This window comes from Pholcus phalangioides, unplaced genomic scaffold (genome assembly GCF_987345545.1).
Source record: "Pholcus phalangioides strain wild (caught in Gottingen) unplaced genomic scaffold, Ppha-v1.0 ptg000002l_1, whole genome shotgun sequence".
NCBI lineage: Eukaryota > Metazoa > Arthropoda > Arachnida > Araneae > Pholcidae > Pholcus > Pholcus phalangioides.
In genome coordinates, this window is record NW_028301595.1 from 3570426 (window position 1) to 3594879 (window position 24454).

The window sequence follows — 24454 nt, forward strand, 5'->3', positions numbered from 1 at the left end:
AACCTAAACTTTAATTTTCATATGGTACCCACCGTCTTCTAATTTTCAACTAGAAAAATGCTGCCTTGTCTCACCTGAGGCAAAAAAATCCAAGTTTAATAACTATACTAAACTTGGAATAATAGGCAATATTAGTTGAGATATTCGAATTCAAAAATCGGTTAAAAGTCGGGAAAGTACAGCGTAAATGAGGGAAAGGAGCGTTGTGTGTGTCCGTTAGTTTTTGCTGTTAATTCCCAACTTTTCTCAGATTTTTGAATTCAAATATCTTAGCGAATATTGCACTTAGCAACACGTAATTTTTTTTTCTGTTGGCCTCAGGAGAGACTGGGCAACAACTTTCTAATTGGAAATTAGAAGAAAGGGGGGAACCATATAAAAAATTTAGATTTTTTTTATTTTGTTACACACAGAATTTTCACTCTCAAATCCAGTTCAGGAAGATTTCTAAACGCCTTTTGAGCATTTTTTAAATTGAAACTATACCTCTGCGACGGACGGTTGATGAGATAAAGTCCGCAATTACAGGACACCCTGTATATTGAAAAAATAAATAAATCCTATAATAGTTAAGGAATTTCTTAACTGGGTTAAAAAAAGCACGAGTGTTTAAACTGTCTCGCATTTTTTTTTGTTTTTGAGAAATCCATAAACCATGAAAAAACATTCATATAACGCGTGGCATTTCACGTTTTCTTCGAAATGGCTCGATGACGTTTGTATAACATATATAGACCCTATACGTATCATGTCTGACTCGATGTCTGTACGAATATGTTCTTCACGGAATCCAGTTCTAAACTAATGACGTCATTTTGTTGAAAGAGGAGAAATTTCTTATTAACACAGTTCACTGCTCATTAATTGGAAGTTATAACTGCGAAGGCGATGAACCATTATGATCCATATACGTCGCAAACCATTGGGCACGTACCACAATCATAGATGGGCAGTGGATTTTTTTGATTACAATTTAGGCTTTCTTTCTTCTTTTTTTTCCATACCCAGTGTATGTATTGATGGGAATTACAGAAAAAGAAGTGGTTCCCTTGAAGTATAAGAAGAGGTTCGGCCAGCATCTCATCTCAGTATCGTCCTCGTCTGTGTTCCGTTCGCCATCGTCGGATCGAGATACGAGATCCAATCGGTTGTGATCGCTCGACAACAGCAACAAACGATGGCCTCTCTGCAGTGGTCTCTGCTGTTCCTCGTCATCCTCGCCGATGACCTGTTGACCAGGGGTGATGCCGAAGTCAGGAAAGTCCGTCTTTGTGGCAAGCGGCTGGCCGATCTGCTCAATTTCATCTGCGAGAGGCAAGGCGGTTTCCACGCACCCAAAGTGAGGCGAGCAGGTAAGAGAAAAAAAATCTATGCACATTGTTTGACATCATGATTACATGGGAGACTTCTATTAGGTTCCAGACTCTGTCATTGTACCTGGGTTCAGTTATAAGTGAACCTACTTTTACCGGGTTAGGATTTACTGGAATGTTCGGTTGAATCCCCCAGGTCCTAACAGGCATGTTACGTAGGACTTGTAAGTTCGATTTCTTGCATGAGTGAATGAGACAGAATCAAGGAACTTTATTGACTCGCTTCTACGAATCATAACGTGCTGACATCACCGGGAAAAGTCAATGATATCTAATCATAACGTACTAGAGGTGGCCCAAGTTACATCTATTTGCGGCTATTTCAGCTTTCTATCCCTAGCTTTCTATCCTTCCTAGTAAGAAGGCCCTGGCTTCTTCGATGAATTTCACTTTTTAACGTTGTTTATATCTACTAAAAGAGGCCCGTAATAAATCCTGGCCTGGTTGATCCGGCATATGGGGTCTGTTCCAGGATACGAGAGCCTTGTTATAAGTTGGGTCGTCAACTAATTTTGGAGCATGTTTATTTAAGTAACTAATGGAAATCATTATCATATGAACCAAATTGTCGCAAACTTTTTTTTTTGTTTTCCTGTAGTGCTTCTCTGAGCTCCAAAAATCTACTGGAGATTTCGTTTAATTTTTAAGAATCTGTATGCATTGTCTTTCAGTTTAAAAATCTGTATGAGCTGTTCCTTGAGCTCTTAAAATATACATGAACTTTACCCGAGTTTCCTAAATTACTTAATGCACTTTCCCGAGCTTTTAAAATCTATATGAGATTTCCTTGAGTTTTTAAAAATCACCACGCACTGTTCCTGAGTTTAAAAAATCGTATGTGTTGTCTTTGAGTTTAAAAAATCCACATGCGCTGTCGCTCGGCTTTCATAATCTACATGAAACTTGCCCGAGTTTCCAAAATTTATGTGTTTCTCCCCGACCTTTCGAAATCTACATGATAATTTCCTGGAGCTTTCAAAAACGCACTGTCCTTGAATTGAAAATATCTGTATGCACTGTGTCCCCGAGCTTCCGAAATTTATACATTTCCCTGAGTTTCCAAAATATGCATGCGCTTCCCTGAGCTTTGTCCAAAAACTCAGAATGTCCGAGAGATTTTATCCGAGTTTCAAAAATTCTGCATAGGCTTCCCTATGCACTGTTTCTACAAAGAGAGTTCTACAAAATTTTCTGTCACGATCATATTATCGTGATTAGAAAAAAAAAGCTTTGTGACAGTAGTCTCTGAAAAATCCGAATTTCGACAATCATGTTGCAAAGGTTTGATATCCGGAAACTTCATGGTACCTATGTGTAATTGCTCTATCAGGGTCACACATAATCTGAACTAACCATACATTGTTTTTTGTTCCCTCTTCTTTCAGGTCCAAATCAAATGAAGCCAGGTTTGATCGAGATCCTCCGCCCACTGTCTAGTCGTCGCGTAGAAGACAGCGAAGAATCCTCTTGGGACCGGCCCTCGTTCAACAATGGTGTAGTGGACGAGTGCTGCCGCAAGCCATGCTCTTTAACGACGTTGGGCTCCTACTGTGCCAGCCCAGTCGGACCCATCACCCTGGAGGAAATCATGTCGTCCAGGAATCAGGAGAGCAATGACATTCCCAAGCCATCCGATGATAACGGACAGAAACAGCAACAAGTGAGATATTTTTACTCTCGACAGGTCTTTGAGAATCAATTAATTAATTATTAACACATTTTTTACGGATTTTTTAAATTATAATTAGTTAATTATACATAAATTATTATACACGGTATTTTTACTGATATCCTGTTGTCTATAATAAGATGAAGTGTCACGAAATTATGGATAGGCAGCAAGTATAGTACGATAAACTTGCAGCGCTAATCACTCGATTCTGCGAATGTGGTGATGTCGTAAATACACAGGGTGTCCTGTAACTGCTAATGCGGCATTTATCTCATCAACCGTCTGTCCGTCGTAGAGGTAGGATTTCAATTTAAAAAATGCTGAAAAGGCGTTCAAAAAATTACACTGTACCAGTTTTAAGAGTGAAAATACAGTGCGTCACAAAATGAAAAAAAAAGTCTGAATTTATATATGGTGCTCTTGTCCCCAAACTTCCAATTAGAAAATTGTAGCCCCGTATCCCCTGAGGCCAACAGAAAATAATTCCATGTTTCTAAGTGCAATATTCGCCAAGTTATTTTGAATTCAAAAGTAGTTCTGTATAGCCAGTATAAGGTAGGGTGTTGTAAACCGGTCTTTCCGACCAACCACTCTATTCCGATGAATGTGTGGTAACAGTGGTCGTCGTAAGATGGCACTGCACGTTCCGTAGAGACGTGCCTTCTCTAAAATGAATTGACCACACGGATGCCTGGAATATTGAAACCCATTGAGTACCTACTATTTCACCAAACACTAACTCTGGCCATATCGCTTGTATTGTAATTTACTGCCATTAATAAGATGGGTTGGAAATGGAGGCGATATCCATCGGGTAGGGAAAATATCTTACCTATATCCACCCTCGGGTTTGAAGCTGGAATCTTGACAGCAACCTTCACGGTGGTAGACGAGCATCTTACCACCACGCCACTCGGGCACCAAGTACCCGTGCCATTGAGTACCTGGCACTGTAGTGGAAGGAGCATCCAACATCAGAGACCTATCTGAATTATAAACAGTTCCACCCAATAATTGGCGAGGTCAATCGCCTCCTCGTTTCACAGGATAGTTGAATCCATACCTTCACGTGTTGAAGTTATTATTGAGTGCCAGAGGTGTTCCCCACTCGTTACAAGGCAAGTATTCCTACTTCAGTGACACTTGGCAATGTCAGTAATAAGCTGTGCCAGAGTAATGCTTCGCAACGATAAAAACAACGTGACTAGCCATAGTTGAGGTGCGTCTACAGCCGCGTACCATGCGTTGTCTTTGAATAGTTCTGGAATTTATCCTCAATGCGTACGAAAGTCACGAAATATTTTACTGTAAGCCGAGCAACGTGCGCACTAGATGAATGCCCAACTCGGTAGGACCCACGGACGCCCGTTACATCAAAGAGACCTGAGTTAAATCTCTTGGATTTTGTATAGCGAAAGCGGCATTGCTATGATTGCAACCGAGTTGTACGTACGGGAAAAAGAAAAGGGGAAAAAATAGAGCAGCATATATTGATTTATTACCCTGAAGTCAAAGCGAGTAAGCATTTTATGTTTACCAGTGGTTCCCAAAGTGTGGGCCAATGAACTAAAGGAGGGTCGTGAGAGATTCTCCAAAATAAAAACGCCCAAATAAGAAATTCATTTTTATTTTAAAAATATATCAAAACTAAAAAATGCCGTTACTCAGCTAAGCATATGTATATGTATTACCAGGTAAAATATACAGTATAATTCTATCAATTTCTGTTTGTACAATAATCAATGTATCAAGTTAATACTTTTACAGGGTGACTCAGAGGGAATCACCTAGTTTCTAAATTGTATTTCCTGACACAGGGGCACAACAGAAACGGCGATATGGAAAAAGATTGCTACCGCAGGGAATTCCCATGAAAGGGTTAGCGCACCAACCTCTGGATGAGTAAAAAAAAAAAAAGGGGAGGCCGTTCGGATTCGGCAATAAATTGTAGGTCCCGGTCTAATTAGCCCTGGTGTGCAGAAAATGCCCTTTCCGTGGTGCGACATGTGATCAAACGATCAAAATTGTATGTTTCTTTAAAACTGAAAACACAATGTGATAAGTAGAGTCAGCAAGTTCAGGCAAAATGCCATAAATGCCTTTTTTTTTTTGCTTATATATATATATATATTTTTTTTTTTTGTAAAAATGCCTTTTTTGTATTTTTCCTGCCGTAAATTCCTATTTCGGTATTGCTATATGCTTATTCATGAATTTAAAGGCCATATTCTGCATTGAGAACATCCAACGAAGGTTACTGGTTATAGTGACGGACTCGCGATGCGAGGATCCGGGTTCGAACCCCACAGTGGTGGTCGGCTGAAGTTGGTTTATTGTGGTTCCCAACTTCAAGGCGCAAATGCGAGCCGATCTCCCCGTTAAAAGTCTCGCCACAGAGAGCAACAGTCCTACAACGATAAATCATTCAATCATAACACTTCGCTCATAGTTAGAAAAACTGGGGGCAGATGGCAGCACTACACATAACAAGCATTACAGAGAAACAAAAAAAAACTTCACGTCAGGTTTCACTACACGTACACGCACTTCCCGCATGTACCGATTCGTAGGGGGTCCGTGGGGGGCGGGGTGCATGTGTGGTGTAGCAGCAGTAGTAGGCAGGGCCTCCAAAAAATGGCTCGGGGATCCATGATGTTCTTAAGTCAGCCACCTCGTTGGGCAATTTGCCTGTTGTGGCGTTGTATTTGTATTTGTATTTGTAAAAGAACTTTGGTTCGATATTTCCAACTCTTAGTATTAAGGGACTCCGTCGATTTCCCTACAGATGGAAGGGTTTGAGTTTTAAACGTGTTCCTACAGACACGCCGAATGCCCCCCCCCCACCCCCAGTCTGATTTTCTTAATTGCAGGTGCTGGAACGGGGGGGGGGAGGTGAAGGGTTTGAAACCTCTCAAACATGTCATTTAAGTAACCAGTAATCATATGTAAAAATTATGTGAATTTGGTGTTAAGAAATTGAAAGAGCTTTCACGAAAATGTATTGATTCGACTGCTAAAAAAAAGGTTTTTACTAGTGTCATCTGCTGTCGACTTAAAGCATTAATTTTTGAATTAACGAGTATTACAAAAATACGATTATCTGCTTTTTGAAAAAAAATTGTGTTTAAATTATTTTTTAAATAAAATTTACTACAATTGGACTCAATTACAAGGAAATTTGATGCCAGTTTATTATCGGTTAATTTAATTTTACATTTTTATTTTGGTCACGACAAATTTTGTTTCGAGTCAGTTTAAGTTTCGATTTTGTGCGCGCTTGAATAAATTAGTTTCGGTTTTTAGCGCCATCTATCTTTGAATATTATTTTCTAGTTTTACACGTATAAATTATGGTTAAATTTTTTTTCAGATACTATCTTTTTTTTCAATCCGAAAAATCAATTTCTGAATAATTTCCAAAATAATTGATTGTTTGGAAAAGTTGTGCCCACTTATAAAATAATCGGATACAGTGAAATGTCGGTTAATACGAAGTTAATATCGCCTAATTAAAACTGTTGATTCATCGACCAACGACGTATATCAAAATCACTTAAGCGATTCCAAGCACATTTCCAAATGACCTGAGGGACCTACGACGCAACTCCAGTTCACTCAGTTAGCTCGTAGTACATTTGCAAATTACTCGAGTGGCTCGCAGCACGCTTACACATACTATTACAAAAAACAACGCCCCAAGAGGCAAAATGCCCAACGAGGAGACTGTTCGCATAGGTGACACTTTTACAGTTCAATAAAGCGGCCCGATGCATTTTTATAGATCACTTTAGTGGCTCTTGGCACATTTATAGATCATTTAAGTGACTCGAAGCACATTTCTAGATCATTTAAGTGACTCGAAGCGCATTTATAGCTCATTTTAGACTTGAAACGCATTTCGAGATCACTTTAATTGCCCGCGGCACATTTATAGATTATCCAAGCGGCCAAAGGCACATTCCCAGATCACTCAAGGGACCCACGTCAAACTTCCAGGTCACCTGAGTGTCTCGAAACACATTTTCAGATAACTCAAGTGGCCCGCACTCTCGAAAATGTTGAGGACCCTTATTATAGACCTGCCCTCAAAGTACATCTCTTGGCCAGATGATGCGGATGATCACACATTATAAAACTTCCACAAATGATGATGATGGAATGTATACAAGCTCATTCAATGACATTTTTGTTTCAGGAGGCTCCATCCGTTCCAGCTCCATCGCTGAATCTCGGAGACAGAGGAAGACCGAACCTGGGCTCTTTCTCGAGGAACCGACCCGTTTTCATAGTCTTATCGCAACTACAAGACGAAGACGACCACCAGCTCGGAGAATATCGCTTCTAGACGACACGCCATCGGATTACCAAATTATACATCCTTCGATAAAATAAATACGAAATAATTACATGAATGTTAACTATAATGACGGACGCTTCCTACCGTATGCGAATCTCTTAAAAAACGTGTATTGCTATGTATACAAACAAGTGTAAATAAAAGAAAAATGCACATGGGAAAACTTTCCTGTTCAATTTTTTTTTCAGATTTTTAGCCATTTTTCACTCCCCCTTGTCAGCAAAATTTCGTGTGAGCTCCTCTTAACGCATATTGGGATCAGAAATGTACTAGCGTGGGGGGGGGGGCATTTGAGGGCCTCGTGTCCCCTCTCCCCCGATGATAATTTATTTTTTTGTGATGCAAAAAATACTTTTTAGAAAATTCAAATTTTTGGGAAGAAAATACCTTTATATGCTGTTATAATCAATTTCTGCTAATTTCAAGCCTATTTGGAGGCTAAGAACTCAGAATTTCTTCTTAAGAAATTCCTTGCGACTCACCCTCGAAGCCATATCATATGCTAAACCCATGGCCCGCGGACCAAATGTGGCTCTCGGGGTTATCTGATGTGGCCTGCTACGCCTCAAACCTAATTTTATGAAAATGAACTAAGCGGCACATCCACAGATCACTTAAGTAACCCGCCACGCAGTTCCAGAACACTTGAGCTGTCCGTGGCACATTTTGAGATCTCTTGAGTGGCATGTGGCACAATTTTGGAGCATTTAAGCTGTCTCCCCAGTGCAGCTCTACATCACTTAAGTTACTCGCGGCACATTCTCAGTTTACTTGAGTGATCAGCGGCATAATTCCGGATCACTTGAGTGACGAGCGGCACAGTTCCAGAGCACTTCAGCGGCCAGCGACAAATTTATAAAGCTTCAGAGTGACTCGGACTCATTTCCAGACTCATTCACTTGAAGGATCCGCGGAACATTTAGAGATCACTGAAGTGGCTCTGTGGAGGACTTACCAATAAGGAGAATGTTAGTTCACGCAGAAATGAATTACCTTTTGGGTTAGATAATACCAGGGAACGACCAACGTATGTTGACCCAAAATTGCAAAAAAAGAACCACGACTATACGCGTATCGGAACTATATGAAGTTCCTTCATCAGTAGCAAAGAAAGGAAAACTATAACTCCCGCTGTAAGAAGTATTCTCTTTCTTTGCTACTGGTGAAGGAACTGCACACAGTTCCGAAACGCGTATAGCCGTGGTTCTTTTTTTGCAATTTTGGGCCAACATACGTTGGTCGTTCCCCGGTATTGTTAGTTCAGGTGCTCACAAACTAGGGAAAGCTTCCTCCCTTTTTGTCGTACCGAGTAAGACGCCATTAAGAAAATTTCATATTTTTATAAAGGGGGCTAATGACGTAAGCATCGTTTGAACCCCCCCCCCCCCGGCTTGTCATCAAAAGTCAGAAAACCTGAACCCCCCCCCCCTCCTCCAAAGATGCTGACGTAATGTTTGAATGACGCCTTATGAATCTTCAACGTGTTGAATAGTTTTGTATTGTCTGTTTCGGTATTGTTAAGCATTCCGGTGTGGCATGTCTACGGTAAACATGAACAAGACACAGAAACCGCAAGGGTCTATCCAAAACAGAAAAAAAAAAGACGAACGACAGATATTAATTTCTATCGAAAAGGCCTGATCCGTCCACCTCCTGCGGGCTCGATAGCTATTTATATAAATATATATATATATATATATCAATGCATTTGGGCCCCAGCCTTCTTCTTCCATGCCCGCTGAATATTTAACAAGCCCCGCATCTTGATTGTCGTTTCATTGGAGCCCGCACTTGCTCAACGGTAAGGCCGCAGAAATTGATAATGAAATCCCAGGGAAGCCTCCGCGTGTTTGTGGCCTTCAATATCGTGAGTATCAAAATGCATATATTGTTTTTTGAACGATAAATTTATTGAGTTGTATGTTCTTTATACAAATCTACAATTTTAGATCGATCGTCGCCAAATTTTGCATATATACCAAATGGGACCCGACTTGAACGATAGGATACCTTAAAAGTTCATCAGAGCAGGGCAAATGCCGAAAATGCACAAAAAAATACAAAAACTGTCGGGAAACAATGGTTTTGGACCTCAACAATCACTTTCGGAACGTTTTCTTTGGTTACCGGGGGTTCCCTAACAATGCGTTTCAGACGTGTATATATGCCTTTACAATGGTTTCTTTAACGCTGCCGGTGTGTGTGTGTGTATGTATAATAGTTTATGTCTTTATAATGGTTTGCCACATTTTCAATCCTCCGAGTAATGAGGCAGAATCATCATCAGCATCACTTTGAGGGTCAGGCAAAGGAGGATCCTCATAGAAATCAGCGTTAAAATTGCCGATTTTAACTGTAGAAATGCTGAAATTTGTTGGGGTTTTCCGCCACATCAATAATTTTAAAAATTTTATTGAATTCTAGATTTTTGAAATATTGAGTTCGCTTAGAGATATACGAAGCCCAGGAGATTAAATATGCAGTAATTATAGCCGGACCTACTTTTGAGTTGGATATTTATGCAATAACACATTGACTTCAACTTTTTATTTATATCTTCTCAACCATGAAAATTGATGTCTCCGTATTGTCTTTTGATATTCACATGCATCAATTCATACAGTTTGGGATGTTTTAAAATTAATTATGAGCCCGTAAAGTACATCGAAGAAATTGCACAGCTTTAAGTAAGCATTTTTTGAAGCTGAAACAGGCAGATGGATAACTTGAAGTTCGGGGGGGGGGGGGAAATCGCAATATCTAGCTCCCTTTAAAAAAGGAGAAAATATTCATTTCTAGATTTCTTTAAATCTAGATTTGTTTATTTCATGATTCGCGCAGGAAGTCGCCATATTGGTTAACTTAGACACGGTTTGTATGTTCCTCAAATAAAGCGGGAGATATCACGTGATACAAAAAGCGTCATTGAAGAAAACCCGGGCGACACCGTGCATTATAGCTAGCTGATTACAAATTATTTGGTTAATGATTGGAAGAATATATTTTGTGTGGGTAGCAAATAATAGTAATATTAATATTTTCCTCTTATTATGTGCTTGCATACAGGTTGTCCGGTAAGTACTAATGGGGCCGTTACCTCATCAACCATTTGCCGCAGATGTATGGTTCCAGTTTAAAAAATGCTTAAAAAGCCTTCAAAAATTACAGTGTACAATTTTGGGAGTGAAAATATACAGTGTGGAACAAAAATTAAAAAAAAAAAAAAAAAATTGACGGTCTTTTTGTCCTCTAACTTCTAATTAGAAAGTTGCTCACCCTGTTTTTTCCTGAGACAAACAAAAAAAAATTCCAAGTTTCTAAATGCAATATTCGCTGAGATATTCGAATTCAAAATCCGGAGAATAGTCGGAAAACAACAGCATCAATGAGACACAGGTCCGTTAGCTTTTGCTTTCCTTCCATAACGTTTCTCAGATTTTTGAATTCAAATATCTTAGCGAATATTGCACGTGGAAACATGCATATTTTTCCTTTGGCCTCGGGAGATACAGAGCAACAACTTTCTAATTGGAAGGACAAAGGGACCGTATAAAAATTTCGATTTCTTATTTTGTGACTCACTGCATTTTCACTCTCAAAACTGCTTCGGGGAAATTTCCGAACGCCTTTTGAGCATTTTTTAAATTGAAGCCTAACCTTTACGACGGCTGGTTGATGAGATAAAGTCCGCAATATTATGCAGGACATCCTGTATAATGAGCTTTTCCGTAGTTTATATGCTGTTCTTACCCCCTTTTTAAGCGATTTTTTCAGTTCAATTATCTCAGCGAATAATTGCACTTGGAAACAATGTTTTTTTTGGGCTCAAGAGATACAGGGAAAATAACTATACGACCCCTTGCAATATGAATGATGTATCCGAGGTCTAAACGTTATTTGGATATTTTCTTATTGGAAGTATGACTCTAGCATCAACGGTTCGCGAGTAAAACATGGCCAAGGGGCCCAAGTAATCAAGCCACTGTATATGTTACGGTAAATGTGATAAATCGGTTAATATGCATGCTTGCCATAATCGTCTTGGTAAGTTTGAGAAATTTATCACTTTCAGCGCCGAATATGCATAATACAGAAACATCGTTGGTAAATTTGATAATTATTTGAAATTTATCACCTTTATTTGTGATTATGCATAATGCTCTAGTGTAATTTGTGAATCTGATAAATATGAAAAAAATTCCAAATGAATCTAGTATATGTGATGAATATAGACGGACCCCGATATAATGATAACAAATTTTATAATCGTATCCCGATATAATGATAACAAATTTTATAATCGTATCCCGATATAATGATAACAAATTTTATAATCGTATCCCGATATAATGATAACAAATTTTATAATCGTATCCCGATATAATGATACAAAAGATTATGAATTAACATGTATAGTATATGATGTGTAGTACGATTTACCATATTCATCAACGACGGGACACTTGGGTTTTATGCATAATCACTGGTAAAAGTGATAATTTTTTATTGCTTATTAAGGGGGTTGGTGCACGCAAATTTTCCAAAAAACACATTTTCCAATTTTTAAATGCTTTGAAATTTTCTGTGTCTCACTGTGCCCAAGTTTTTGCTCCACCTGTACTAAAAATATTTTGTAAATATTTCTATATAAACTTATGGCAGACATTACACATGCTAATTTTTTTTTCATTAAAATGCTTTTTTTTGATCATTTTTGATCATTTTTGTCGCACCACGGTCATTTTTCTGCACACGAGGGCTAATTAGACCGGGACCTACAATTTATTGCCGATTCCGAACGGCAGGTTCGTTTTTTATACTCATCGAGAGGTTGGTGCGCTAACCCCTCGATGGGGGACTCCCTGCGGTAGCAATTTTTTGCTGCGGTCAAGTCGCCGTTTTTTGTTGTACCCCTGTGTCAGGAAAGTTTTCTGACAAGGATGAACCGGGTATCGAACTCGCGATACCTCTAAACATCCTTTGGTACTTTAGGCGAGCATCTTATCGACCGGGCTACCACGCCCATGCTTTTTTTTTTTCTCAAAACTAAGTTTTTTGTTAGATAAGGAACATTTTTTCTAAAACCCACACATTCAAATGTCTCGAAACTTTGAGTGTCTCTCAATACTATGGCGTTACATTTATACTTTAGCACGAGGATTTTTCATTAAAATCATTCAAAACATTTTTATGGCACAAAATATGGGAAAATTTTGGTGATTTTTGAGAAAGTTGCATGCTGTTAAAGTTAAAATTCAAGAAAAAAAATAGCCAACGATTAAAACCCTAAAAGCTCGTGTTAAAGTATGTAACACCATAGTGTTGAGAGAGACACACAAAGTTTCAATCCATTTGAATCAGTGGTGTTCGAAAAAATGTTCCTTACCTAACAAAAAAAACTTCAGCATGTGTATAATGCCTGCCAGCAGTTCATATTTAAATATTTTTAAAACATTTTTAGTACGGGCAGAACAAAAACTTGAACACAGTTGGACGCAGAAAATTTCATAGCATTTAAAAATTGAAAAATTGGAAAATCTGGTTTTTGGAAAATTTGCGTGCACTAACCCCTTAACGGCGCTTGGGTACTATGCATAATCACTTGTAAAAGTGATTAATTTAGGAAAATTTATCAAACTTACGAAAATGCTCGGGGGATTATGCATAAAAACCGGTTATTATGTATAATAACGCATTAATCACATTTCTCGTAACATAACGCCGCAAAACTGCTTTTCGACCTTGCGCAAAAAAGGCTCATTACGACTCCATTGAGTACTTCTGTATTATATTTCACGAATAACAAGTTCGAATTTCTATTATTCCAGAAATATAATTCCACTTTCCTCAAACAAAGTTTTGCAAAAATAAGTTTTGTTCATTATCATTGTTATTGACGGGGTTCAGGCCACCGATATTGTTGGATTATTAAATTACAAAGTTTTTGAAAATCTATTTTGAATCGGAAAGATTTCAATGTTATCTGATATCTGTCTCCGCGTGCGGCTGTAAACCTAAAAAGACCAAAAAAAAAAAAAAAATAATAATAATAATAATAAATGTTGCAAATTGAGACGTGTTTTTGTAATTTTACAGAATTTCGAATAGCTTAAAAGGGAAGAAAATAATATAAGTGAGATGGCAGACAAACATCTCGAAATAATAGAGTGGGAATTATTATTATTTTTAAAATTAATTTCCTTGTATGTTATTTTCGTCATCAGTGATAGTAAATTAACAAAAAAAAAAAAAATTGCTTTCTTGAATTTCTGATCCAAAGAAATTGAAAATAATAATAATAATAACAATAATATTACTGTTATTATTTTATGTGAATTAGCTGAGAAACCACTAAAAAATATCGCAGTTTTATTTTTCCCACACCCATTTGTTCACGTGGAAATAGATTGTTCATGGAAATAGATTTTGATGCATATTTCATTCAATTTTGATGCATTTTCATTCAATTTTGATGCATTTTCATTCAATTTTGATGCATTTTCATTCAATTTTGATGCATATTTCATTCAATTGTGATGCATATTTCATTTAATTTTGATGCATTTTCATTCAATTTTGATGCATGTTTTCATGCATTTAATGGATTTTTTCATGAATTTTCGGAGCACGACGTTGATGTAAGCGCAGATCTTTCATTACGGAAAATGAATGCATTTTAACTATAAAAATAAACTTGGTCTGCAGATTATGATGTACAGTGTGTCCCACAAATTCGTAAATACTGTACTTTGAAAATTTATAAATATCAAAAGTATCACAGTATTTGAATGCGGTGGTAGAGTGGTTATATTGGTGGATGATAATTATGACTCAATTATAATTTATTAAGTGTAGTGATATAAATACCGTATAGTCACTTTACATATTTGTCAAAAATATGTTTTTTTTGTGAATTGCAGTTTTACTCATTGTGACTTGCAGTAGCCCTCTATTTTCCGCAATTTTGACGATAGTTGGAAACTTACCTTTGACAATATTTATCTTTACTTACCTTTACTTACCTTTGACAATATTTTTGACTGTAATTGATAACTTTACTCGCCTTCAATTTTTTTTGGCCGTGATTGGTGACTTTATTTGCGTTCGAATATTTTTCTGAATTCACTTGACACTTTTACTTGCTTTTTGACAATTTGTTCGGCTGTAATTGACTTTACTTTCATTTGGCATTTTTTTTCGGTGATAATTGGAGATATCTAGTATGGGTCTCGATTTTCCGTATTTTTATGAAGGAAACATGGTCAGCCTAGGTATTTACTGTGTTGTGTGTATTGATAGTTTTCTACCGGAACATCTCTCGCTCCCCTTGGTGGGCTCCATTTTTCCTACGGGTCGGAGGATGTGCACCCGTGTTTCATGAGGCGCATGAACGGTTAGTAGTAGTAATGCGTATATTTAGGACCATACCTGTATTGCTTAGTTATAGAAAGGATAATTCTTAATTATCATATCAGAGATTATCCTTTAATTTTTGGACATACGTGTATTGAGTAAACGGGCAAAATTTAATGTGTGAAACAGCTATTTTGATTATATTCGGTGATTTTATTTCTCAGAGATGATTTAGGATAAGATAAATCTACATCGGAGATCATTGACACCTCGTAAATAAAGTTAATATCCGGCTACTCAATTAATCACCCCAGAATATGATTGATTAATTGAAATCGACAGCTTAACCTTCGTTTACGCAATACGTAATTACGTTTGAGACAAATTACTATGTTCAGTGACTGAAGTGCAAAAACGATAATAATAACCAGGCTTGGATGAGGTGGTGTCGAAGGCCGCAGACATGAACGGAATTATCACTTGTCTCGTAAATATGAGGGCATAAAAAATTGTCTTCTTCTTCTTATGCAGGTTTTATTATAAGCATCAAAAGGTAATGAGCTTAACAGAATACTTTTTTTTTCGGTACGAGATTTATGACAGGATCATAATCGTTCTGCAAAAGGTTTCCGCCTCACATGGTTTTATTATTAAAAATGGATTCATTGATACCGTATTGTTATTTTTTTTATATAAAGGAACATTATGGTCAATTTAGGGCCTCCTCACACGGGGATACTCGAGTTGCCTCAACTGGAGAGTTGAGTTGACTTGAACGAATCGAGTTGCCCGTTCTCCCTCACATGCGTCTACTAAAAGGAAATCTCAATGCCCGGGAAAATTAGTAAAAATAACGCTGTACTTATTTCACCTCCATATCTCTCACTGTATTTTTAGTGATTCTAGTAGCGATGAAGTGGATAATATTTTATTCTCATTATAAATAATTATCATCCTACACTATCATTTCCGCGAAAAAGAGGACTAGAAGAAAATCATGGGTACATCTATACCCTCCCCCCAATCTTTAAGCAGGGCCCCCCCAGGGCTGAAACTTTTAGCGAGCCCTCCCAAAATCCAACTTTTCATGGGCCCTTCTATAGTGAATTTATAGCATGAAAAAAAAAATGATAATCATTCATTCACTCAATTCGAACTGTTGTCCGAGAATTATATATTCGGTGAATTTTTCTTTCCGTGACTTGTTGTTGGTGAATTTTTCTTTCCGTGACTTGTTGTTGGTGAATTTTCCGACAGTGAATTGCTGGCAGTGAATTTTCCGGACCCGTCCGTAAATATGCCAATCCATTTACATGCAGAACCACTGCGGTTTGTATGTATTAGAAACTAGAATTCTTCTAGTTTCAGCCTACCCGGGCATAGCTCACCATCTTTCAGATACCCACCAACCTTTGCAGGCTTTTTGCAACAAATTTGAATGCTATATAGTTGAAGAACCAACCAGCAATAAATCACTAAAACCGGTGTCTTTATTTGACATTTAGGAAACCGAGAGGAAAAAGATAAGAAGAGCAGGTTTTTCATTGTCTCCCCAGCCACCCTTCTCCTATTTATATTAATACAATATATTTTTTACTTGTCAAACTGTAGCGAGGGAGGAAATATAATGTTTAGGTAAAGGAAGGGGGGGAGGAAACAATTCCCGTTGATGTAGTTACCAATAAAGCGGTGGAACAGAGAGGGTGCTCTAAGTATTTCTACCATCTACTCCAGACTGAGATATCTTGCTCTTGTACGGGAAGAGTTCAGAGTGTGCGTGTGTCCAAAAGTATTAAAATTCTATGGAGCATTTAAGAATTGAAATTACACATAGAAATTTGTCAATTTTAACGAGGATTGGCCCGATTAATCGGTCAATTGTTAATCGCAGCTGAAAATTTTAGTCGAATTATTCGACTTGATCAATCCGATTAAAGTTCGATTAACATTTTTATTCAAAATTTCTAATTTAACTTGATTTATTTCATGAAACCTATTAGATGCCTTCAATTATATTCCTATAGATAACATTTCAGATAAGCGACCATATATTTAAATACAGTGAAACCTCTCTTTTGCGGACTATCGCGGGACGAAAAAAATTCGACCGTAAAAAAGGCGTGACCAGTTGGAACTACAAAATACAATAAAACCTCTCTTTTGTGGACACCGGTGGGACAGAAAAATTCGTCTGTAAGAGAGGGGTGACCGTTAATCAGGGGTTTGAAATGCATACTTTCATTATACAACAGGAAATTATTTTTTGACCGTAAAAAAAAAAATCGTACAAAACAGCGTCCTTGGCAAGTTCTTCTGTCTTCGGAAATTTATTTTTCCTAGCTTGATTTTCGTTTTTTCAGCCATTCTTCTTGCTAATGCTCCCTTTGCTTTAAAATGGATCATATCTGTGTCCTCCAGACAGTGCAAGAGCAAGAAATCCCTACGTTTTTAACTGTATTCGATAACAACAATTTTTTCTCTTCGGAATCTATTCGTCTAAGTGATAAAGAGCGACGATTATAATAGAGCTGGCCAATTCAAAACACCGCAAAATCATGTAAAGTATACGAGCACAACCAGAAAACTGACAACAGAATTGCAAAACATTAACAAAACTTCAAACCAAAATTTCATTGAAAAGTAGCAGAAAAGTGGATCAAATATTAGAACTTGTGCTGCATCTAGTGAGCATAATTCGAACCAAAACTGCAACTTTTGGTGTTCTTACAGGGGTTTTAGTCCAATGGAACGAATGATGAAAATGGTGTTCGTAACCGTATCTGATGGTAGCCGTTAAGCTAGACGCTTTTTCGATCGCTCTATCTACATCCATTCATAATTTATGACCATTGAAGGTCTCATATACAGTGACATGCGCAGCCTCTTACAATCATTTTCTTCCTCTAAGAATCATTTTGGGATGCCCAGGAGCAAAATAGGATAAAGGGATAAATATCTTCAGAAGTAAAGAACATTGGAAATTTTACATAATCTTGAATAACTCCTTAAATATGGGAGATAGAATCATAGAAGTAGCATAGTGGTATAGCAATACGAGTACGCGCTAATTGATAAGACAGGTTAGGACGCCTCCTGGTGTAAAATTTATGAACCTTTTGTAGTATCTTGAAATCTAAGCAAGATAGAAGATTTCAACAATCAGGTCGTAGAAATTCATTCAGTAATGAAGAAACATTCTTGATTATGAATAACGCGTATATCAAGACATTGAAAAAATTAGTGTACTTAAGTCATGCGTGATCACCACTTGGTACTTTGCTGCTTATTCATGATTTATTAAGCCTTTGTGAGTTATTATGACAAGTGTAATAGTATGTTGTAGGCCTGCCTGCTATTTGCTGAGAGAAGGGTCCGTGGATATCAACTGTTTCCTACCAAAAAAAAAAAATCCTGAAAAGCTGCAAGTTACATACTACATGCGGTGATTTCACACCAGACAAGCTTGCAAGGTCTTTTTTTTCCAGCATTGTGACAAAAGCAGCACCCGCTACTTTACTTTTGCCTATTTGTTCCAAAATTAACAGATGCCTTCATGACAAATTATTTGGAGACGCATAATCGGTCCAAAGTAGGGTGGACAGATAAACAGCTTGCGATACCGGGACATTTTCAAAACCTCATTTGATAGACATTTTATAGCGTAAAATTGCCAACGTCAATATGTTACGAAAATGTTGTCAGGCTACTTCTACAAGGTAACGTAACGCTAAAACGAGTAAAACATCAGGACTGGGTTATAATTGTCAGACGTCCCGTATATACGGGACTGAAGAGCTCACCACCAAACCGAACATGGCTCTCACTCTGTCTCAAAGAGGAATTGAAGAGCGTACGCAATGAAGAAAGGGTGGGTGCGTTACATTATATACTCATAAATTACAGGGAGGGAGAACTCAAGCGCTCTGAATCCTAAAACACGGGCAGCACCAGGTATTATAGCTAGTATATGTATATTTAAAATAATTCATTCGTTTGATCGTAGATACGGTAAGGAAAAACCAAGACAAACAGGTTTCCCGAAAATCGGTAAATTGGGTTTTTTCGCCTCATCAATAATTTTAAAAACTGTATTGAATTCCCGATTTTTGAAATATATTGAGTTCGCTTAGAAGCCCAGAAAATTAAATATGAAGCAATTAAGCCAGACCTACTTTTGAGTTGGATATCCATGCAATAAAATTGATTTCAACTTTTTCTTTATGCCCATAAAGTGCATCGAAGAAATTGCACAGCGTTAATTAAGCGTTTTTTGAAACTGAAATAGGCAGATGGATAACTTGAAGTTCAGAAGGGGGAAATTGAAATACCCAGCGCCCCTTGAAAAAGTAAAAAAAAATGCAGGGTGATTCAAAAAGAATCACCAGATTTGAAATGTGTATATTACGAAAAATATTGAGCACATAGACACTTAAGATTAATTTTATATTACATGGCTAATCATAAAGTTTTTTTAAAAACTAAATTGAAGGTGCTCAATATGTCCACCTTGGAATGCACGACTTATGTCAATACGGCAGTCAAATTCGTCCCAAACTTTTGCGAGCATGTTTGCATCCACTGCTGCTGTTATGCGTATCGTCAGTTCCGCTGATGCAGCTGGAAGGGGAGGCACGTAAATGTAGTCTTTTATAAACCCCCCACAATAAGAAATCGCACATTGCGAGGTCCGGCGATCTTGGAAGCCAGTGATGTTTAACTGAATCGTCTGGTCCCGTGCGGCCGATCCATCGTTTAGAAATGCGATTGTTCAAAAATTCTCGAACGTCCAAGCTCCAGTGCGGTAGTGCCCGTCCTGCTGGAAAATGAAATCATCTAAATCGGTTCCTGGGGGAAAACCCAATCTTGACAAACACTGATGTGGTGGCCGGAGGAAGAGCGTTAGCGCTACCTGTCGGCAACTGCGTGAAACTCGAGATTTCCCACTTTCTACCTATACATTATTCGATTAAAACAGGTTAAAAGCTGAATAGTTATGATTTTTTTAAATCGTATGATTATTTTTGTAACACACTGTATATTCATTTCTACGTTTCTTTAAATCTATATTTGTTTCCTTCATGAGTAGCGCAAGAAGGCATCATATTGGTTAACTTAGACACGGTTTGTATGTCCCTCAAAAAAAGAGGGAGATATCACGTGATCCAAAAAGCCTCATTAAAGAAAACCCGGGCAGCGCCGGGTATTATAGCTAGTATATTAATAAAATAATACGAACAACAATAATGGCTCATATTTTATCATTTTTGATGAAGCTTATCGAAGTTGCTCGCTATCTTTAATTCTAGTTTTTGTTTGAATTTCAGTTGAGGCATTTATTGTGCGTGCTCGTTATCCTACTAGTTATCAGCGATAAGCCAGTCATCAGCCAACAACCGCCTCAACGTGGTTTGGATGAAGCTGTACACGTTTGCACAGGACACGATTTGTTGCGAGTTTTTGCGAGAGCGTGCGCCATATTCAAGAGAAGCGCTTCTCCTGGAGAAGAACGATGTGAGTGCGGTGATATATTTGTTTCTTATCGATGATTCACAATATATTAATTTATGGAAAACCAGGTATTGTGTTTATGCGTAAGAAAGTTCCATTTTTTGTTCTTCATTAGTTGATGCAATGCATTTTTGTAGAATGAAATCCATCATTTTTTTTTATTTTTTTATTTGGGAAATCCATCATTAACACTAGTATTTTTATGTATTATGGATTCATACAGAGTCCGAAGTCTAATGTCTTCGTGAAGTGATCAGTCTTTTCGCACATTGTCCAGTCTTCAGAAACTATCCCATCCTCTAAGTAACCGACTACCGCTTGCGAACGCTAGACTTTGGAGGTAGACCGTAACGTATATATGTAAAGTCAGGGCGGGGTTTCTACATGGGCAAGTGAGGCAGACCAGACCAGAATTGAACTTTAAGCCGATTCCCAGCCCGTGAGGGCCAACTGCCGGCATAAAAACTGGCCAAGAAGGCCTGTGAAGAAGAAGAAAATGTGTACATGTTTGTAGATAGATATGTGTTTGCATGAATGATGTATGTAAAAAGAACTGGTCAAATTGGTGGAAAGTCATGATCTGGCTATAAGCAGGCAAATGTCACCACAGTTCACAGAAGCAGGTCACACAATCTGCAGCTAGCAACATATATTCGAAGTGGAATGGGGGAAAAAACATCACATGGGAGTCGTGACGCAAAAACCTCAGCTGTAACATCAAAAATGCAATACAGGTAATAAAGTTCTGTTTCAACTCAATGCATCAGAAATTAATGGGGATTTACTATTGACAAATTTTATGTAAGCAAAACAATCCAAAGTTCAAAAAGAGTCTTCTCGCTCTTTTTTTTTTTTACACCTTTTTCAAATGTACATCATATGCAGGCCAAGTTCAATATGCAAGTTCAATTGGGAAATATATGTGTACATACAAAATTCAATAATGAGAAGATACAAATCGAATAGATGCGAATAAATGTCAAAAGTGGATAGATACATAGTATGCAAGTAATGTGAGTATATACAATTGAATGAGAGAATTTATGTATTAAAATAGTATGTATACAATGAGATTTGTAGAAGAAAGCATCTTTACAAATTCTCCCATGTAAGGCGCCCAATTTGTTTGGGCCTCCTATATTTCCTTAAGCAGTCAGCATCATAGTCAACAATTTCCCTCAGATGTTCGAATTGGGAACTAAACATTCGCTCGAATTGATCATTGTTTAATTTCTTAATGTATGTGAATATGTGAGGTATGTCCAAGTCTTGTCTGATGTTTATTCCACGAACAAACCAAGGGGCTCCAACAAATCTTCTGAGTATTTTGTTCTGCATAGTCTGTAGTTTTTTGATATTCGTTTTACAAGCATGCGCCCAAGCTGGCGAAGCATAGAGTAGAGTAGGTCTTATTATGGATTTAAAAAGAATAATTTTGTTCTTTTAAAAGAATAATTTTGTTCTTTGTTTAATGCAAGCAACGCATGTTCATTGACTCACTTAACGTCTTTGACCCTAGTGATAGGGTCACTAATTTCAGGATTGTCCTGGGCATCTTCGTGTGAAAGTCGAAACATACAAAGTATGCTGGTTTTTTCAAAACGGGGTGGGGGGGGGGTTATTTTAGTGGAGTTAAAATCACATAAAATTTTTGTCGATACACGGCGCTTCACGCTATCACATCACAGAATTTTGTGGGAAAATGTTTCATCCAAATTTTTAGCATTTCACTGAAGACATACGGCATTGATATAATAAATTATATCGATACAATGAATAGTTTATCATATGAACAGTTATTTATATTATATCTATTTCCAGATCCACGTTCCGTTCCTCTACAAGACGTTGCCAAAACGTGCTGCGAAATTCCGTGCAGGATGTCACTCTTCGTACTTCTGTGTTCGTGAGCGCATCACCGTCCACCTCTCATAAACACCTTTTTTAAAATCACAAGGTATACGTATAAATAAAATAAAATAAATCATCTTACAATTTTGAAAATTTTTTCTCATTGGAATCCAAAGACACTGCAAGACATTGGAATCCTAATTCGCTATCAATTCTTAAAACTTAAATTATTATAAGCGTGAATTAATGGTGCGAATAATTAAATAATGGTATAATATTAAGCACATTTGAATTCGAATATTCGCATTTTAAAACGGTAACTTTTCATTTCAAATGTAAGTGATTCTTTGCACTTACATTTAAAGTGCAAAGTATTCCAGACCAACTTAAACAAGATTGCAGCATGGGCAAATGAATGGAGCATGACGTTTAGCGTAGATAAGTGCATGGTCGCTCATTTTGGTTCGAACAACCCACGGTTCTCTTACGAGTTGAATGGTGTCACTATCCCGGATGCAACTAGAGTCACCGATTTGGGAATTCTCATTGACGAGCGACTTAAGTTTTCTGAACATTGTTCAGCGGTTGTCAAAAAATCGAATAGAATGCTTGGTCTCATTTTCAAAAAGGTCTCTTCGCGTTCTCCTAAAGTCATTCTTCCTCTTTTTCGAGGCTTAGTTCGTCCTGGACTGGAGTATGCTGTAAGGTTTTGGAGACCATACCTACAGAGGGACATAGACTTGGTTGAAGGGGTGCAGAGAAGAGCTACGCGTGTCCTTATTGGCACACAGGGCTTGAGTTATGAAGAAAGACTTCATTTTTTGAATATGTTTACATTGGATGAACGCAGGTGTCGAGGAGATATGATCGAAGTGTTCAAAATTTTCAATGGGATGGATAGGATGGACCATGAACTTTTAGTACACCGCCAATCGACTGCTTTTACAAGGGGACACCAGTATCGATTGGTGAGGGACAATGCAAGGTTATGGTGTCGCAGGGAATTTTTCTCCAATAGGGTTGTTAATAAATGGAATAGCTTACCCCCGGAGGTAGTAAATTGTAACACAATTGACACGTTTAAAAAGAAATACGATAAACATGTTGGGGTAAATCGAGAAGCTATCCATTCTTAGAATAAGACAACCATAAGTAATCTTTATGGGCATCGTATAATATTTTATCATGTGTATATATTGTTTGTAATTTGTGTTAATTGCATTTTTAATTGGGTTGCTGTATTTTTGAAACATATGACAACCATATTTTTATGGGCATCTTTTTATCAGCCACCTCGTTGGGCATTTTGCCTGTTGTGGCGTTGTATTTGTATTTGTATTTGTATTTGTATTCGTTTTACAGTTAAATAATCACTAATTATGATTTTAATACTTTACAGGAGTCTCGAGTGCATCAGTATCATGAATGAAGCAAGTGGAATCCAACATTAATAATTACCATTTCTTTTCACTTTTCATTATACTATGTATCCTAAATTCACATCATAATTAGTATTTATTCGTGACCGCCTTTGTAAAGAATGGAAGTATTCGATGTTTTCGGGCGAAACCAAATGACGAAAAAAATAGCATTATTACAATAAACTTCTCATCACACACGTTACCATAAAGTGAATCTCCTGTTGCATATGTTTTCATTCTAAATTTGCTCGTATTTTAAAAACAAATTCCAATGATTATTTTTTGAACAAATCCTCACTGGGGGGCGGCAAGCAAGACCAAACGGATATTTAGCAGTAAACAATTCGTTTTCCACTGAGGGACCGTCAAAGCTGTGGGCGTGCGGAACAACCTTTATTCCTGAAATACACCTCGTAGCGAGAATCGTCATTGCACCTATGGACAATGCACTGAGATGCGTAAATTTCACTAAAAAAAAAATCGAAATTTCGAAAGAAAGTTTTTATATCGAAACTTTCGCATTTATTCTGAAATAAGAAAAGACAAAAAAACTTGAAATCAAACATTTTACATTTTTTCGCTAAAAGCGACTCAACTTTATTTTTTCGAGTAAAATCACGGCTGGTTTTTAAATTTGAATTAATAATTAATTAATTTAATTAATTTGTGGTGTAGATTTTTTTTCTCTTTTTTTTGTTTTGTTGTTGTTAAATTTTTCATAATTCTATACTTTGCAGTACATGAATTATGTGTGACCATATCTTGATGTATTCCCGCTATAAGGGCTCCGGTCTCAAGCGTAATAATAAATAAATTTAAATTAATAGCTGTCTTTGAAAAGTTTAGTACCAACATTTTTTTAAATTATGTATTTGAAATCTACTACAGCTTCTTATCTGTACTAGGGAACTTATAACAA

The 24454-nt window shown here is 37.3% G+C and overlaps 2 protein-coding genes across 2 annotated transcripts; both read left to right on the forward strand.

Moving 5' to 3' along the window:
• Positions 1-1093: 1093 nt before the first annotated feature.
• On the forward strand, positions 1094-7561 carry LOC149089080 (insulin-like). Its single transcript, XM_089239545.1, has 3 exons — positions 1094-1352; positions 2759-3033; positions 7241-7561. The coding sequence occupies exons 1-3, from the start codon at positions 1178-1180 to the stop codon at positions 7388-7390; spliced, it is 600 nt and encodes a 199-aa protein (XP_089095671.1). The 5' UTR covers positions 1094-1177; the 3' UTR covers positions 7391-7561.
• A 1564-nt stretch (positions 7562-9125) lies between these two features.
• On the forward strand, positions 9126-23759 carry LOC149089081 (uncharacterized). The gene is made up of 4 exons (XM_089239555.1): positions 9126-9269; positions 20080-20266; positions 22085-22220; positions 23514-23759. Exons 1-3 carry the CDS (start codon positions 9225-9227, stop codon positions 22171-22173), a joined length of 321 nt encoding a protein of 106 aa, XP_089095681.1. The 5' UTR covers positions 9126-9224; the 3' UTR covers positions 22174-22220; positions 23514-23759.
• Positions 23760-24454: the final 695 nt, after the last annotated feature.